Raw genomic sequence first — 16,512 nt, forward strand, 5'->3', positions numbered from 1 at the left:
GAGTTTGTTTGATCTATCTACTACTTTTTTTCGTTCTACCTCTGATGTAACATGTCCTCTGATGAGTTGTGATAGACCTGGTCGATGGGTGGCGGTTTCAGGCAATTTGATATTATACGAACTGTTTCATTAAGACCCACGTCGACTTTTTAGCATGAATAAAGTTTTTTCACACTGGTGAGAAATTTTTTTCTAAATTCCGCGGAGGGAAAACACAATGCTAAGACAAAGGTGTGAAGAGTGTGTGGTTTCTGCATTTAATCTTGTGAAATTTAACAATCTCCTAGAAGATATAAACAGTCCAGAAAGACAGAAAACCATCGTACAAGACTATTACCAAGGAAAGACAAACCATAGAGGAATTAACGAAACAGAAATTTAAATCAAAAACACTATTACTGGAGAAGATTGAAAAATGATATAGACGAACATATTAATCTCTGCAATACTTGCCTAATAAACAAATACGACATAAATCCTGAAAAACCGAGGTTTATGTTAACCCCAGAACCAACAAAACCACTGGAAATTGTTCACATAGATACATTTCAAGCAGCAGGTCAAAAATTCCTTACCATCATTGACACATTTTCAATGTACGGTCATGAGCCATGTACTGAAAATATTTCTGAAAATTATACACTCTAGAGTACACAGAAAACTGGAAATGGACATCAATAATACCCAGTTTGGATTCCGAAATGGACTTGGAACAAGAGAGGCGTTGTTTGCACTGAACGTTATGTCTCAAAGATGTCTTGACATAAATCAAGATGTATTCATGTGTTTCATAGATTACAACAAGGCCTTTGATAAAGTGCGGCATGATCACCTAATCAGACTCCTGACAGAAAAGAATTTAGATAAACGAGACATCCGACTAATAGCAAATATGTACTACAATCAGAAAGCAGTAGTGCGAGTAGAGAATAATACCACTGAAGAAATCGAAATAAAGCGAGCAGTGAGACAAGGGTGTATACTGTCACCAACCCTGTTTAATCTCTATTCCGAAGACGTAATGAATAGAACACTCTCTGAGCAATCCGTAGGTATTAAAATAAATGGTGTTAGATTAAAAAACACCAAAATTTATATTTACACAATGAAATTATCGATCGAGTTAGCAAATACAAATATTTAGGCACTTTTATAAATGAAGACAACGATAGCTCAGCAGAAATCAAAATAAGAATAGAAAAAGCCAGATCCATATTCACTAAAATGAAGAGAGTGTTCTGCGGAAGAGATTTGAGCCTTGAAATGAAACTTCGCCTGATGAGATGTTACGTACTTTCTACGATCTATGCACTAGAGAACAACAGAGATACCACCACATGTCAAAACTTCTACGAACACCTTCAGACTGTAATAAACGAGACCCTAAGTGATGAATATATAATCATTATGGATGATTTTAACGCCTGTGTTGGCAATGATATAGTTCCAGGAATAAAACAGATATAATGAAAATATTAGAAATGAAAACAGATACCTTTTGACGGACCTCTGCAGCATAAACGAAATACGTATTAATAATTCATTTTTCCCTCACAAAGAACAATGTAAATACACGTTTGAAGACAGTAGAGGACAAAGATCTATGATAGACTATATTCTGTCGAATAGAGAGTTACACTCCTCTCAAATCTTGGATGTAAGAGCACTAACATCAGCAGGAATAGGAAGCGATCATAAATTGGTATTGTGCAAAATCCGAATAAAAACATATATGTGATAACAAAACACCACCATACAAAACAAAGTTAAGAATCGAAGGCTTACAAGATGAATCCACAGGATACCTAAGAATAACCGAAAAAAATCAGAAACACATATATAACAGAAAGTGATGGAGTCGAAGGAAGCTGGGCAAGAAAGTTTTTGGTGAAGGAAATATAAATGCAAATAAATTGTTCTCAAGCCGAAGAACTAAAACAAGGGGATTCATTGAGCCCCATGCTTTTCAACTTAATCATGGATGAAATCATCAAAAGCGTTAACAAAAGAAGAGGATACAGAATGGAAAACAAAGAAATAAAAATACTTTGAAGGAGACGACGCAATATTGATAGTCCGAGATGAAGATAGTCTGCAAAGACTGGTCCACAGATTTAACATAAGAGCAAAAGAATTTAATATGACAATCTCATCTCAGAAAACTAAAACAATAGTAGTCAGCAAAGAACCAACCAGATGTAAAATAGAAATTAATGGCATCAGTATTGAACAAGTAATGGAAATAAAATATCTGGGAATAACACTGTCTAGTTATGTAGACCTGGACAATGGAGCGAGAGATCAAAAAGCAAATAGACTGGCAGGGTGCTTTAATAACACTATATGGTGAAACATACACATTAACACTGAGATCAAGTCAAGAATTTATAAAGCCAGTATAAGACTAATAATGACATATGCCTCAGAAACAAGACCCGATACAGCAACAATACAAAGGCTACTAGAAATGGCAGAGATGAGAGTACTGAGAAGAATTACAAGAAATAGGATGAGAGATCGAAAGAGAAGTGAAGACATTAGAAGAAAATGTAACGTACAGTGTATAAATTAATGGACGCAAAATAGAAAAAAGAATGGAATAACCACATAAGCAGAATGGAGGAGACCCGTGCTGTCAAAATAGCAAGATATAAGTCACTAATCGGTAAAAGAAGTATCGGACGACCGTTCAAAAGATCGAGTGGCAACCTTCAATAGAGATATTAATCCGCCAATGAAAAAGCAGAATTGCTCATAAAGAGGAGGAAGAAGAAGAAGGAGCATAGATTAAAAACAAAATAGATGTATAAAGAAATAAATAAGAAATTTTGTAAAAGAGCAAACATATATAATAGAGAGCAAAAATATTAAACATCAACCACCAATAAAAACTAAACCCAAAAAATACTTTACAGATGTATCTCAGCAACAGCCCAAGCAGTGAAAATCCAAGATTTTCAAGACAATCCAGGGATCCTTCGTGTTAAGCTTGGAGAAACCAGAATCAAAATTAGCACCCATGATTTCATCCACTATTTCCAATTGGAACCCATAGCACAAGAAATCGAAATATTAGAATCTCAATATCATACTACAATCACGGCTATACATATTTAACTAAGTCAGCCGTACTTCGACAGTCTACAGAACTTCGACAAAACATTGCAATATCTTCTCAAAACAGCCCAAGTGAAACTCGATTAAGTTTATCCAGCAACCAGAAATAAAAGAGGTCTCATTGGATTAGGAAATATTATAGAATTTATCTCCGTAAACTTGGATCAATAAAACGCAGAAAGATACGATGCTGCAATGCAATCACTTGAACTTAATAAATAAAATATTATTTACAACATCAATAACCAATTAAGCCTTAATAAGAAAATAATGTTATAGTTTATTCGTCTTCCGGGTTTGGACCGTGTCATTTGTGAGTGACCCAAAAGTGGGTTCATCTCGACGTTTCGCTACAATTGTATGTAGCTTCTTCAGGAGAACAAAAAAGAAAAAGAAAAACAAGAGACAGGAAGATGGGTAGTTAGCAACGGTAACTCAGTTACTCAACGCAACCAGAGGCGAATACTAACTACCAAGATGGGCATTTGGTCACAGTAACTCAACTACTCAACGCAGCCAGAGGTGAAAACCAAATGCCAGGACAGGGATTCACGTCCAACAGCTCAGAACACTAACGCGTCGAGAGGCAGGGAGTGAATCCGACGATTACTCCGCTACCGCTCTATTTATAGTCGCGGTGACCTGTCGTGTCGGGACGTATCGGCACACTCCGTGGCGCGAACGTCAAGAAGCGCGCGCTGGCCAATCATGTGGCTGCATCGTGGTAGCGGGACCGGACGGCGGCTCTAGACTGAGATTCCAGATGGGAGACAAGTAGTATCCTTCCTCTCGATTGATATTATGTGGATTTTTTCTGGATCTCTAGAGATTCGCGGATTTTCCTGGAATAAAAGAAGGGGCTCTTAGAAATAATATGGGTTTTTTCGAATAATATGGAATGACCGATTTCTTGGCAGTGTTCTGCAACTGCAGAATGGGAGAAAAGACCTGATCGAATGCATCTTTGATGCTCTTGAATACGAGTTTTGACGGAACGACCAGTTTCGCCAATATACACTTGTCCACAGGAACAAGGAATAGAATAGACACCACAGGAAGATAGGGGCGGTAATGGGTCCTTAGGACCCATTACCTAACTATAAATAGAGCGGTAGCGGAGTAATCGTCGGATTCACTCCCTGCCTCTCGACGCGTTAGTGTTCTGAGCTGTTGGACGTGAATCCCTGTCCTGGCATTTGGTTTTCACCTCTGGCTGCGTTGAGTAGTTGAGTTACTGTGACCAAATGCCCATCTTGGTAGTTAGTATTCGCCTCTGGTTGCGTTGAGTAACTGAGTTACCGTTGCTAACTACCCATCTTCCTGTCTCTTGTTTTTCTATTTTTTCTTTTTTGTTCTCCTGAAGAAGCTACATACAATTGTAGCGAAACGTCGAGATGAACCCACTTTTGGGTCACTCACAAATGACACGGTCCAAACCCGGAAGACGAATAAACTATAATTCTGACTCTGGCCGTGGAAGCCTACGATTTCAAGAAAATAATGAACAACTATAACGAGACAGTGACGCTACTAACCCACAATCAAGATATAATAGCCACAGAATTCAACAAAATCCGAACAGATTTAAACCAATTCAAACAAGAATGACGATATACAAATAATACATTATAGAAAGAAAACTAGAATGGATATATCTAAAGTTACATCTAAATTCCACATACTTAAGAGCGGTTTCGATAGAATTGGCAGAAAACGAGGGTTACCTGTCTAATAAAGCTGCCCCATCTATAACGTATGCGAGTGAAGCATGGACATTACAGAAAATATACTTAACAAAAATAACAGCTATGGAAATTAAAAATCTTAGAAGGATTGCTGATTAGATCAAAAAAATTTTTACTCCAATAGAATAATTAAGCGTTTAAGTATCAATATTTTATTTTCCGTCTACTTTATAAATGTATTAACTTTATTATAATATGCATTGTTATCACAAAATAAGGAGTTGGATGCAACCATAAATATAATAATTATAAAACTCATACAATAGTAACATTCCGAGCAAGTATTGTTAATTTTTGTTATTATTTATAAAAAAACCTCTTACCTTTGTATATTAACTCTTTCACATTACACAAACCAAACAAGCAAGTAATTAAAAAATTTAAATTAAAACTCACGCAATGATTATATCGTTCGAGATATTGTGGACACCAATATCTGATATTATAACTACTATAAAGTGGTAGCGCGACTTCTCTTAACCGACAGCAGCACGACCTAGTTTACAGGGCACCACTGTTCTCGCAAGAAGACGAAGACTTTTTTATTTACGCATTTTCCAAGTACAAACTTAATGTGGGTAAGTTGTTGGTAATCATGGATATTACAAAACTAATATCGGAACAAGCCACGCGAGTTGCGAGGTTATATGGTTTTCTTTGCAGATAAGGATCGAAACATAATATTAAAACAATACAAGTTAACATTAAATAAATTACGTACAAATGTACAAGTCGGCATTAATAACCTAACGTTTTAGCAACGTGAATGTTTAAATATTAAGGAAATAACATTTTCCAATAGGAGGTAGGTATCATAAGCACCATTCTTTTTTCAATTAAAATTTGTGAGTTGGCGTCGAAATGGCTCTAGAAGTCATTCAACTAATAGTTCGGAATGCTAATGATCATAATGAGTGCATAAAAGAAATGCATAAAGATACCCTGCAGAGGTACAGCTGGTTCCTAAAAAAACTGGTACGACTCTTAAAGCGTATTTTATAGAAAATTAAGCAGTGTATTTTGAATGATAAATACTTATTATTTACATACTGTCACTGTCACTGTCACTGTCATTGTCAAATCTTAAAATTTGTTAGATAACTTATTCTGTTCAACCTCAGAAAATGGTTCCACATGCTAGCAAAGAACTAAAAGCAAGAATTGTAACGAAATTAGAAGATGGTTGGTCATTATCTGCCGTAGCGAATCATTTTAAAGCAAGCAGAACATTTTTTAATATTAACAAAAAAAGGAGAGAACAAGAAACTCTCGAAAGAAAGCAAGGTTCTGGAAGACCAAAAATATCTACCGCTCATGAAGATCATACGCTTTTGGAGAGATTAGAAGAGAATCCTTTTGAAGATGCGAAAACTACAAGAATTATGTCACAGTTTCCGGGAAGAAACACAACAACTTGGCGCAGAATTAAAGCATCGCCAAGCAATCAAGACTTGTATTTGCTTTAAACCATCAGCTACAAAATCAAGATTTTTGGGACAGGGTAATATTTACAGATGAGAAAGATTTCAATCTTCTAAAAAGGACAAAATTGGGGTGTATAGACCAGATAATAATAGATTTAATCCTCTATATGTTGATAGATATCGAGCAGGTGGTCATTTTAGCGCCAATGTATGGGGATGAATTTCATCTAGAGGAATACGAATGGTATGCCGTATTGGTGGCAGGTTTGTTGACGAGACATGTGAATATTCTAGAAAACGTCATATTTCTCAGTGTAGAATAGTTGTATCCAGAAAATAACAAGATACTTGTCCTGTTTACACTGCCAATATAATAAACCAGTGGCTCCAGAATAACAACATCGAAACCTTACCATGGCCCAACTACAGTCCAGATTTAAACCCAATCGATAATGTGTGGGAGGTTTTTATAAAACAGTTGTATCGGCGTAATTTTATACCTCAAAATGCTGAAGAGCTGTGCCACGGTATACAACAGGTTTGGGAAGAGCTCTCTAAAGAAGACAATTTCATAGTATTTTCACGCAGATGGACCGAATACTGCAAGCTGTTATCAATGCTGATGAAGATTTACAAAATATTATTTGTCTGTCATAAAAAATATAATATAATGTCACACCAATCAAATACACTGCTGAAAATAATCAAATCTTACTAAGAGTTGTATCAGTTTTTTTAGGAACCAGCTCGACCAGATCGACTGAGCAGCTTGTTTTCACAAGCTGCATCAGTCGATCCGGTCGATCGTTGTACAGTCGATCGTCCTCTATGCGGCACCAGTCTGGAGCGGGGCGGTAGAGATAACGGTCTATAGGGGGCTCATGACACGAGTGGACAGAACAAATCTGTTGCGAGTGGCATGTGCCTACTGGACTGTGTCTGCGGCAGCCTTGTGGACCATCACTGGATGTGTTCCGTTGCATGTTCTGGCGGTGGAAAGAAAAGAGCTTTATGAGAGAAGAGGCCCGAATCTTACTATGGCCGAGAGAAGACAGGTAAGGGAAAGGTCAATTGAAAGATGGCAAGACAAATGGCATAACACGGAGGATGTGGCGTTTTTTTACAATATACAAACAGAAAATTTGAGTGATTTTATATTAAAACTTTACCAAGATAAAGACAGAATTTTTTTTTTAATACTAATGCTTAGGTTGATAAGTACTTATACCCCTTTACATGCACTCGGTGATGCAAAACAATATCGTGTAATGTATTAATTAAATTATATAAATAATAGGAAAAAAACAAAAAACAAAAAAATAAATTAAAAACAAAAAGAACAAAAAAAAAAGCAAAAAACAAAAAGCAACAAAACAAAAAAAAAACAATAAAATAAAAGAATAAAAAAAAGAAAATAAAAATATGTATAATATATATAAAATATAAAAAATTTATGTATCCATAAAAATATTAGGTATATGTAGTACTAATATTTGACTATGAATCTGCAATCAATAATAATTAAAAATTCAGTCGATTTTAACAATAAACACAAATAAGTCTGGCTAATTGGCTCTGCCAAAGCCATTTTTCAGAAAAAAAAATTATATAAATATAATAGTGGATATAAAGTGAAATTAAAAGATAAAGTTGATTTAAATCTTTATGGTTGATGCGAACTAAAGAAGAAAAATTTAAACTTCAAATAGATTATACACTGCCGTTAAAGTATTTACGTTGTTTGACCAAATGTACAGTACATAAGGATGAATTAGAGACATTTATCTTTATGCAACTCCAGATAGGGAATACTCGCTACACAGCTAAATAACGACCATAAGCGATTTACTGCTCCCAATCGATGGTATTATTTTTTTTTTATCCTGAGGTCTATTTTATATAGGCTAACTTGTGTTTTTTCTATTTACTATAGTTTATTTTTATGAACGAGAGAGTAATTAGCATAATTTTAACTGGTAGCTCCGACCACTCCATGGGCGTGCTCAAGATTAATTGAAAAATTACTTTGAATAATTGTAAAAAATAAATGAATTATTTCAGTGTTATAAAGTGTTATGTGTATGTAAACAAAAGTGACCTCTTTTATCACACACTATATTAGAACTGACTGGCCTACATTAAAAAGGGTTTTAAAAAATTCACATTTTTTTTAATTTTTAAAAATTACAAAAGAGAAAAAGAGTTTTTAAAACCGTCTAAGGTATGTTAAATAGATGAATAAAAATATTAATATAAAACTTACAGCTACTTGTTACAAATCCAAATCAGATTCAGAAGATGAACTTTCAGAACCAAGATTTATAATAACTGGCTCGATCATTTTATCAGTAATATTGTCCAGCTTCCACATTTTTTCCTCTTCTTTAATAGTGTGATTTACTGCCTTTTCCCAGTTTTCAGGTTTTACATTATTTACGGCCTCCAAAAACAACTGTTTAACATCATGAATTTTAAAAGTGGTATTTTTTCTTGAAACTTCACTCTTTATCTGTGCCCATACCAGTTCAATCGGGTTTAATTCACAATGATATGGTGGGGATCTAAGTACTGTCATTCCACGATTTTTGGCAATTTCATCAATTTCGTATTTTTTAAATTTTTCTTTATGAAGGGCACACAACGAATAAAGTTCCTTTCTTATAGATCCGGGATGGTACGTAATATTTTTTGAACTCAGCCAATTCTGCAAGTCTTTTTTTAACCACTTGGTTGTGGGCAGTCCTTCTATAAGTCTGGAGTGATAACTTGCATTATCCATTACTATTACACAGTTCTTAGGAAGAAGATCTATCATTTGTTCGAACCATTCTTGAAAGACATCAGCGTTCATGTCTTCATGGTAGTCACCGGTACGAGTTGATTCAAAAGTTAATAAACCACCTTCAACAAAACCGTCTGAACTGCCAATGTGTACTATTATCAGCCTGCGTCCCTTTCCTGATGGTGGGTTTAAACCAGTAGATAAGTTATTTACAAAAGCGTGCCTTTGACTTGTAACAGTTTCATCCTGCCAAAATTTATTTGGTGTATGAACCTCGTTGATCCATGTTTCATCAAGATAAAATATTTTTCTTTTTTGGTTTCTCATTTCCTTTATGGTTCTTAGAAAATGTCTTCTCCATATGACAATATCGCTTCTTTCTAATAAAATAGACTTTCTGGGATTCTTTTTCCAGCGGAAGCCTATTTCTTTTAAAAGTTTCCATAACGTACTTCGACTCATTTCTGGGCAATCCTTATCATCTCGAACTGAGACAAGAACTTTATCCAATGTTGGAAATTCTTGTCTAAAGAAGAATTCATGCACTTTCCGTCGAAGTCCTTCTTTAAAATGATATTCTATTTGAAATTTTGGTTTCCCTGGAGCATTACGTGGCATTTGAAAGCTACCACATTTCTCTTCTTTAATAACTCTGTAAATTGTAGATTTCCCAACACCAAGTGTACTGCTAACTAACTCAACGGTCTCATCAACACTTTCACATAAACGTTTGTCTGTAAATGATTTAAAACAATTAAATATTAATGTTTTTTCATTAACTGTTAGAGGACCAATTTTTCGGCGTTTACACGGCACTTCCAAATTTTCCATAACACCAGTATACACAATAAACTGCACCTTGCAACTGAAGTACCTACTTTTAGTGAACTGTTAAGAATTTTGAATACGCCACTTGGACCTTCCTACAAAATGGAAAAACCCACTATCACATTTTCTGTGGAATAAGTTTAGAAGGTAATTATCTAGTCAATTACTGTCGTAGATTCCTGGAATTAAAGAATTAAATGTTTGATTGTTGAAACCCTTACTTCGTGGAATGCACTCATTTCAGATAAAATAAAACGTTTTATTTTATCTAAAGAATTAAACTTTATTTTGCAAATAGGTAGGTACTTATTAAACTTTTATTGGTTATGTATAACCAATAAAATAAACATCTTACATTTCTTGCAAATTCATTAGTACCTGTTAACCTCCATCACTCCGACACTGGCAACCTTATTTAGGGATTAGTAACCCTCACAACTATTGTATTCTATTCTGCTCCAACCTTTATATCTGGTGGTCATACTCAATTTAAAATTGTTTTCCTATATACTTCTGTAAACTTGTTGACAAATATCTGTTTTTCATTGAGTCACCCGTATCAACAGTTTAGGGATTTGCATACATAAGTTATTGTTTTATTACTCTCTCATACATAAAAATACACTATAGGTACGGCTAAAAAGAAGTTCTTATAAGTGTCTAGAAATATTTTCCGTGGATATAAGGTGAGACAGACCGGTTTATCAGATACTTAACGGTACTCTTCCACGCATATGGAATAATCACCCCACACAATAAAATCGAAAATAATATTTGAGTAATAAATTTCTAGCATTAGCTTCACTAAATTTGAATTATTATCAAATAAAATAAATGATTTATCTACATGCGGTTCCTAAATATTTAAACTGTACCAAAATTTTCTCACCAGACGACTGTTTTCATAGTTTTATTTAACTCGAGTTGGCTGAATTCTCATTTAAATATTTCATCATCATTATTTAATTCATTTTATTAATTGTGCCTCTCGTCTGCCGGTTTTGTTTTCTACTTAATATCGTTTGTGTTTATTCCCATCTAGTTCTGCTTCAAATCGCTTGCCAACTAGCACTGATTTTCAACCAACGTTCAGTTCAATAGTTAGTCCGTATAACTATGGTTTTTTTTGCTTGATACATTAATTGATATGGAATTGGCTAAGGTTACGGTAGCGTAGTGCTACATAGGGTTTTTAATTTTGCAAAAATCCTTTGCCCCTTTTTTTCTAAGATGGTCGCCTAGGGACAAGGGTAGCGACCCCAAAAACTTTTAATTTAAGCTTACACTAGCCACCTTCCACATATCAAAAAAATAAAATTGCGTCCTCTTAAAAATGTAATCTCAATGTAACTTTTCAATGGGCTATTTCCATTATTTGTTTTATTGTGTGTATAGCATCTATTATCTATTTTTGATTTTCCTTCTGGAAATCCACATTGCTATTATCCCACTTTATTCTTCGTGATCTTTGACAATCTTCTTAATTTTATCTTCTACAATTATTGATGTCAATATTTTATACGTTGTTCTTGGTAACGTTACTACTTATCGTCCTCTATAATTTTCACAAATTTGTGTTGGTCTCCCTTTTTATGTCTTGTTATTTGGATTTTATCAATCGTCCATTGTTGTTTGCCTTTATTAATAGTTTTTTAATTTTTGTTTTTTCTTGTATGATGGTTTTGGTCTGATTTCAATGGTCTTCAACGTTAGTCGATTGTTGATGTTTTACTTTTTTAAGTTTGAGTTTAACGTCACTGATCATTAAGTTCAGATCATTAAGCTGAGAACAAAACAAACTGCAATATATGATTGGTACACAGACATCATTTGAAATAAAAAATACTGTTATAATTTAAACATGATTCTTACGTCATTTTCATGGAGGCATAATTTACATAATTTGAAGGATTATAATAATTGTTTCTTTAACGTTGAGTATTACAAATAAATTTATCGCCATACATATAAAATACATTTTTGTTATAAATATTCATGATACTTTTATTATAAAATTAACAAACATTATGTGTCTTTTTTAGATGTAATGATTAATATTTCAACACTTCAAACTTTCGTAAAAATATAAATTTGACAATAATTTTAAATTGAATGTGTAGGTGAAAATATTTGTTAAAAAAGTAAATGCGTCATTAAATACACGAATTTGAATGTAAATCAAGACTTTCTTACGCATAGACGGGACCAGATTGTCGACAAACAAACAGGCGGAGGACTTAAAGGCGTATGAATTAAAGGTTAGAGAAAATAAAAACAAAAATAAATATTTTGTGTTTAAATGATAATTTAACATTTTTTTTTATTTTTGTGTGACATATTAGCTTAAATTGTAAGGTGCAACTTGTATTTTAAAAAAAAAAAACATCAAAGTAGAGGTAAAAAAATATTAAATAATTAAGACCTTAATTAAAATATATTGGAATCATGAATTCATTCTTAGTAAATTAAGTCCTTCAGTAACAGTAACCACATAAATAAAAACTAAACCATTAAAACGCTTTTTAGTGGTCCAAGAAGCACAACCCATAGGTTCAATAGTAATAATGGGTTTAATATCCAAATATTATATATATATATATATATATATATATATATATATATATATATATATATATATATATATATATATATATTCGGTTTTTTATAACGTCTTACGACGTTGTCCGACTCACAAACGCCACTGTATTCTGTCTTGAGTTAGGTCTTCGTCCAGATTTCGAGCGCTAATCGATTTCCTAACTCCCAGGGTCCAGCTCTGTGGTGGTCTTCCTCGTTTCCTCTTCTCTGGCGGTTGCCACACCATCGTTTTTTTAGGCAATCTTTCGTCCCCCATTCGGCTCACATGCCCATACCATATGAGCTGTTTTCTCTCAATATCCTCAACTATAGTGCCCTCTATACCCATTTGTTGTTTTATCACTTCATTTCGTATTCTGTCGGCTCTTGATATTCTCATCGATCTTCTGATGGCATCCATTTCCGTGGCTTCGACCTTTTTCTTATATTTTTCGGTTATTCTCCATGTCTCAGCTCCATAAAGTAGGCTAGTTTTAACCATTGTCTCATAGATGTTCCATTTTTTTTTCTTTGATATTTCTTTACTCCATAGAATTCCGTTCAAATATGCTATAGCTCTTCGTGCTTGTACAATTCGATGTTCTATTTCTCGTTCGTCTTTTCCACTACGGTCGAAGATGACGCCCAGGTATTTATATTCGTTGCATGGATTTATTTTTTGATTGTCATCGATATCGAGTTGTTCTGTCATATGCCTTCTCAAGATCTACAAAAGTCATATGTAACTCTCTATTTGTCACAATTTTCTTTTCTATAATTTGTTTAAGACAGAAGATGTTATCTGTACATAAACGACCTGCTCTAAATCCTCCTTGTTCTTCGTCTTCAAACGATTGATAATCTTCCTCTCTCTCCAAATATTAAAGATCTCGAATAAATAAATCTTTATTCATAATATCACTGACATATGATAAAAAAAGGTATACTGATTATGGTACTGGGACATCAAGATCCGACAGGAAAAGACAAGCCGTTATCCAGCGAAACACTTTTCCACTGGCAATATTTTTTTTTGTTAATAAAACACACACAGTAATCTGACCAGAAAGATTAGTGAGCTAATCTGTTCCGTCCTAAATTAGTACTAATAAATATTTAAAACTATAGATGCATTCAATCATATTTCTACAGGGTCTTTCTTACTTACAGTAATTATTTACACAAGCACTCGTGTACACTAAGCCGCACTATACTCTGCTTTTGAACTAATCACTACAATACCTCAAAATGCTTTACACTCCTCAGTCTTCCATATTTACCATAGAATTTTGAAATGTGCAGATCACTATGATTGTGACTGCTCATCCAAGTTGTCATATGTCAGATGAGACTTAAACATTTCCATTAAGACCAGGAACCATTCTCTATTCTGCTGTCACCTACAATGTAGCTTCTATAATTTTTGAAAATGTTTCTGAAAATGAGGCTTATAGCTTCTACATGAAGAGGTTTGTCTGGAGTTGTTTTTATGGTACCAAGACAACCACGTAGGACTGAGTTCTGCAAGATATTTATTTTATTTAAAAACTGTGAAATAGGAGAGCCGTACAAGATATATCCATAATCCAATATGGATCTGACATATAAAGCTCGCTATCGAGTCTTAGTAACCATTTTAAAAAAAATTAACCCTTTTATACATCGGTCTAACATGTAATTAATATGCATTTTCTATGTCAATTTCCTACGAAGTACCATGCCAAGATATTTGAGGAGTCTTTAAGGGAAAAATTATAAGAACCTAGGACAATGTAACTTAATTAAGGTATATTGCTGAAAACCCAAACTTTAGACTTGGAGTAGGACATCTGAAAACCATTTAATGTTAACCATTCATGAACAACACCAAAAATATCTTTGAGAGAATCCATAGCGGTAATAAATTTCTTGTTTTCAATATATATGCAAAGGTCATCTGTATACTACTTTAAACGGAATATCATTGATTAAAACTTAATTGACGTAAATCAACAATATGCGTATAAATTAAAGAGAAGGGCTTAAAACTGAGCCTTGTGGAAGTCCGTTTTTGTTATTTCTTGGACCTACAATTGTTTGATCAAAATTTGTTAAAAATATTTTTCTATTAGTATAGAATATAATAATCATGTTGACTACCTGATTTGGAATGTGAAATAGTTTCAACATCTTATCTCTTAAAATGGGAAGACATGTATTATCATAAGCACTTACTATGTCTACAAAAAGCGCAGAAAGGTAATTGTTTCTGCCAAAATTATTGTTTATGTCTACCACAAGAGTACTAAGAGCATCTAGAGAACCAACCCCTTTTTTAAAAGAGACTTGATTTTGACAAGCTAATTTATTATAAGTTATCCACCATTCTAAGCTAACTTTGATAAATTCTTTCCAAAGTCATAAAAACAGACGACATCCAAGAGATTGGCCTATATGATTGTACCAAGAAAAAAGATCTTTATTTGGTTTAAGGATTGGTATGACAATAACTGTTCTTTCTTAATATATTAATTTTTGCGTCTTTAAAAAGAAAATCATTAAAAATATTAAGTAATACATTTTTCGCTATATTTGGAAGTTTTTTAAGTATAGAATATTTAATATCATCGTAACCCGGAGCGGTGTTAGACCTGTTAGTTAGCGCAAAGTCAAGTTCTATGTAAATTGATTTAGAAGAAAGTGACTTAAAGTTGTAGGATTATTTTGAATATCTATAGCAGTATTAACTGATGGAGGTGCTATTTTCAAATTTTTTCAAATATAGGTCAAAAAATTCTTCAATCATTTGATCTTTAAGATGATTAATACTTGGAGTGTACTTTTTTTGCATTTTCCTTGCTTCATCCCAAACATTTTTAATAGGCATATTTTTATTTAAGGATGAACACTAGTTTTTCCAACTTTTTTCGGCTTTTTGTTTTAGAACTTTTTTGTTTTAGCCATTACTTCCTTACATCGTACATAACTAGCGAAACTAGAGTTAGTTTTTTATGTTTTTAAAGCATCTTTCCTGTCAGAAACAACTTGTTCACATTCGAAATTCCACCAAGGAGGAGGTGGTGGTTTAATAATTTTAAAAGGTTTATATGTCGGAATGGATTGAGAAGATGCATTATTAATACTTTCCATTAGGAAGTCATATTTCCCTGAGGTAGACAAGCTGTCCGAATAGTTAAGAAAATTTTGTTTAATTAGATCAGAGTATTGGGTAAAATTAGCTTTATTAACATTCCATTTGAACTTTGGAAGAATATATTCATTGCAAAAATTAACACAAGAAAGATTCATTTGAACTACATAATGATTCGATCCCAATATGTCATCTAAGACGTCTCAAGTAATTTCTTTTGCTAAATCAGGAGAGAACAACGTAATATGAACACTAGACTGTGTCACATCTGAGCGGGTCAGACAGGTTGGTTTGCCATTATTAAGAACAACATTACAAAAAACACTACAATTAAAAAAAAAAAACAAGCCAAATAAAATTAGTTTTAAATTACGCGATATTGCTTTAAATCGAACGAATTTAATTTTAAAATGGACAATTAAAAATGCGAATCCACACTTTGAAAGTTATTTGACAGCGGGGACAAACTTTATATTAAGTATTATGTTGCCTTTAATAATATACGCATACAAACTATTAAAATGACAAAACACTTTTACACAAAAGCTTTTACCGTTTGTGGTGATTCACAACATATATGTATTCAATTGAAAATATTTCTAATTAATTGGGCTTTATTTCGTCAGAATATATAACAGTGATTATGTTTGGTTTATCATCCACTATTTAATTTGCAGGGAGGTGTGGAAGTACGAACCGAATTAGACCGTCTTCAGACAGCGAATTCGAATTTGCAGAAAAGCAACTTGAGACTAGAAGCGGAGAACTTGGATCTGAAATTAGATCTGGAGAAATCTAATAAGGAAGTGCCTCATTTACATCAACAAATTCAACATCTGGAAAAGTAAGAAAAATATCGGAAATGCAATTTTAAAACAAGTTATGCGTCTCATATAATAAGGTTTAGAT

The 16,512-nt window shown here is 33.4% G+C and overlaps 2 protein-coding genes across 4 annotated transcripts in view; one reads left to right on the forward strand and one right to left on the reverse strand.

The window, feature by feature from the left end:
• LOC140435118 (probable cytochrome P450 6a14) overlaps positions 1-5,378 on the reverse strand; it is a 55,397-nt gene extending 50,019 nt beyond the window's left edge. The window contains exon 1 of one of the 2 annotated variants that reach the window (XM_072523833.1): positions 5,186-5,378. The gene's annotated coding sequence lies outside the window, so the exon portion shown is untranslated. The remainder of the gene's footprint in view (positions 1-5,185) is intronic. The other variant, XM_072523834.1, reaches the window with a different exon arrangement.
• The window catches only part of Cep290 (Centrosomal protein 290kDa), a 154,335-nt gene that overhangs the window by 109,586 nt on the left and 28,237 nt on the right, over positions 1-16,512 (forward strand). For both annotated transcript variants that reach the window (XM_072523835.1, XM_072523836.1), the window contains exon 18: positions 16,281-16,447. In XM_072523835.1, the coding sequence (XP_072379936.1) occupies positions 16,281-16,447 (167 nt within the window). The remainder of the gene's footprint in view (positions 1-16,280; positions 16,448-16,512) is intronic.

This window comes from Diabrotica undecimpunctata, chromosome 2, assembly GCF_040954645.1.
Source record: "Diabrotica undecimpunctata isolate CICGRU chromosome 2, icDiaUnde3, whole genome shotgun sequence".
NCBI lineage: Eukaryota > Metazoa > Arthropoda > Insecta > Coleoptera > Chrysomelidae > Diabrotica > Diabrotica undecimpunctata.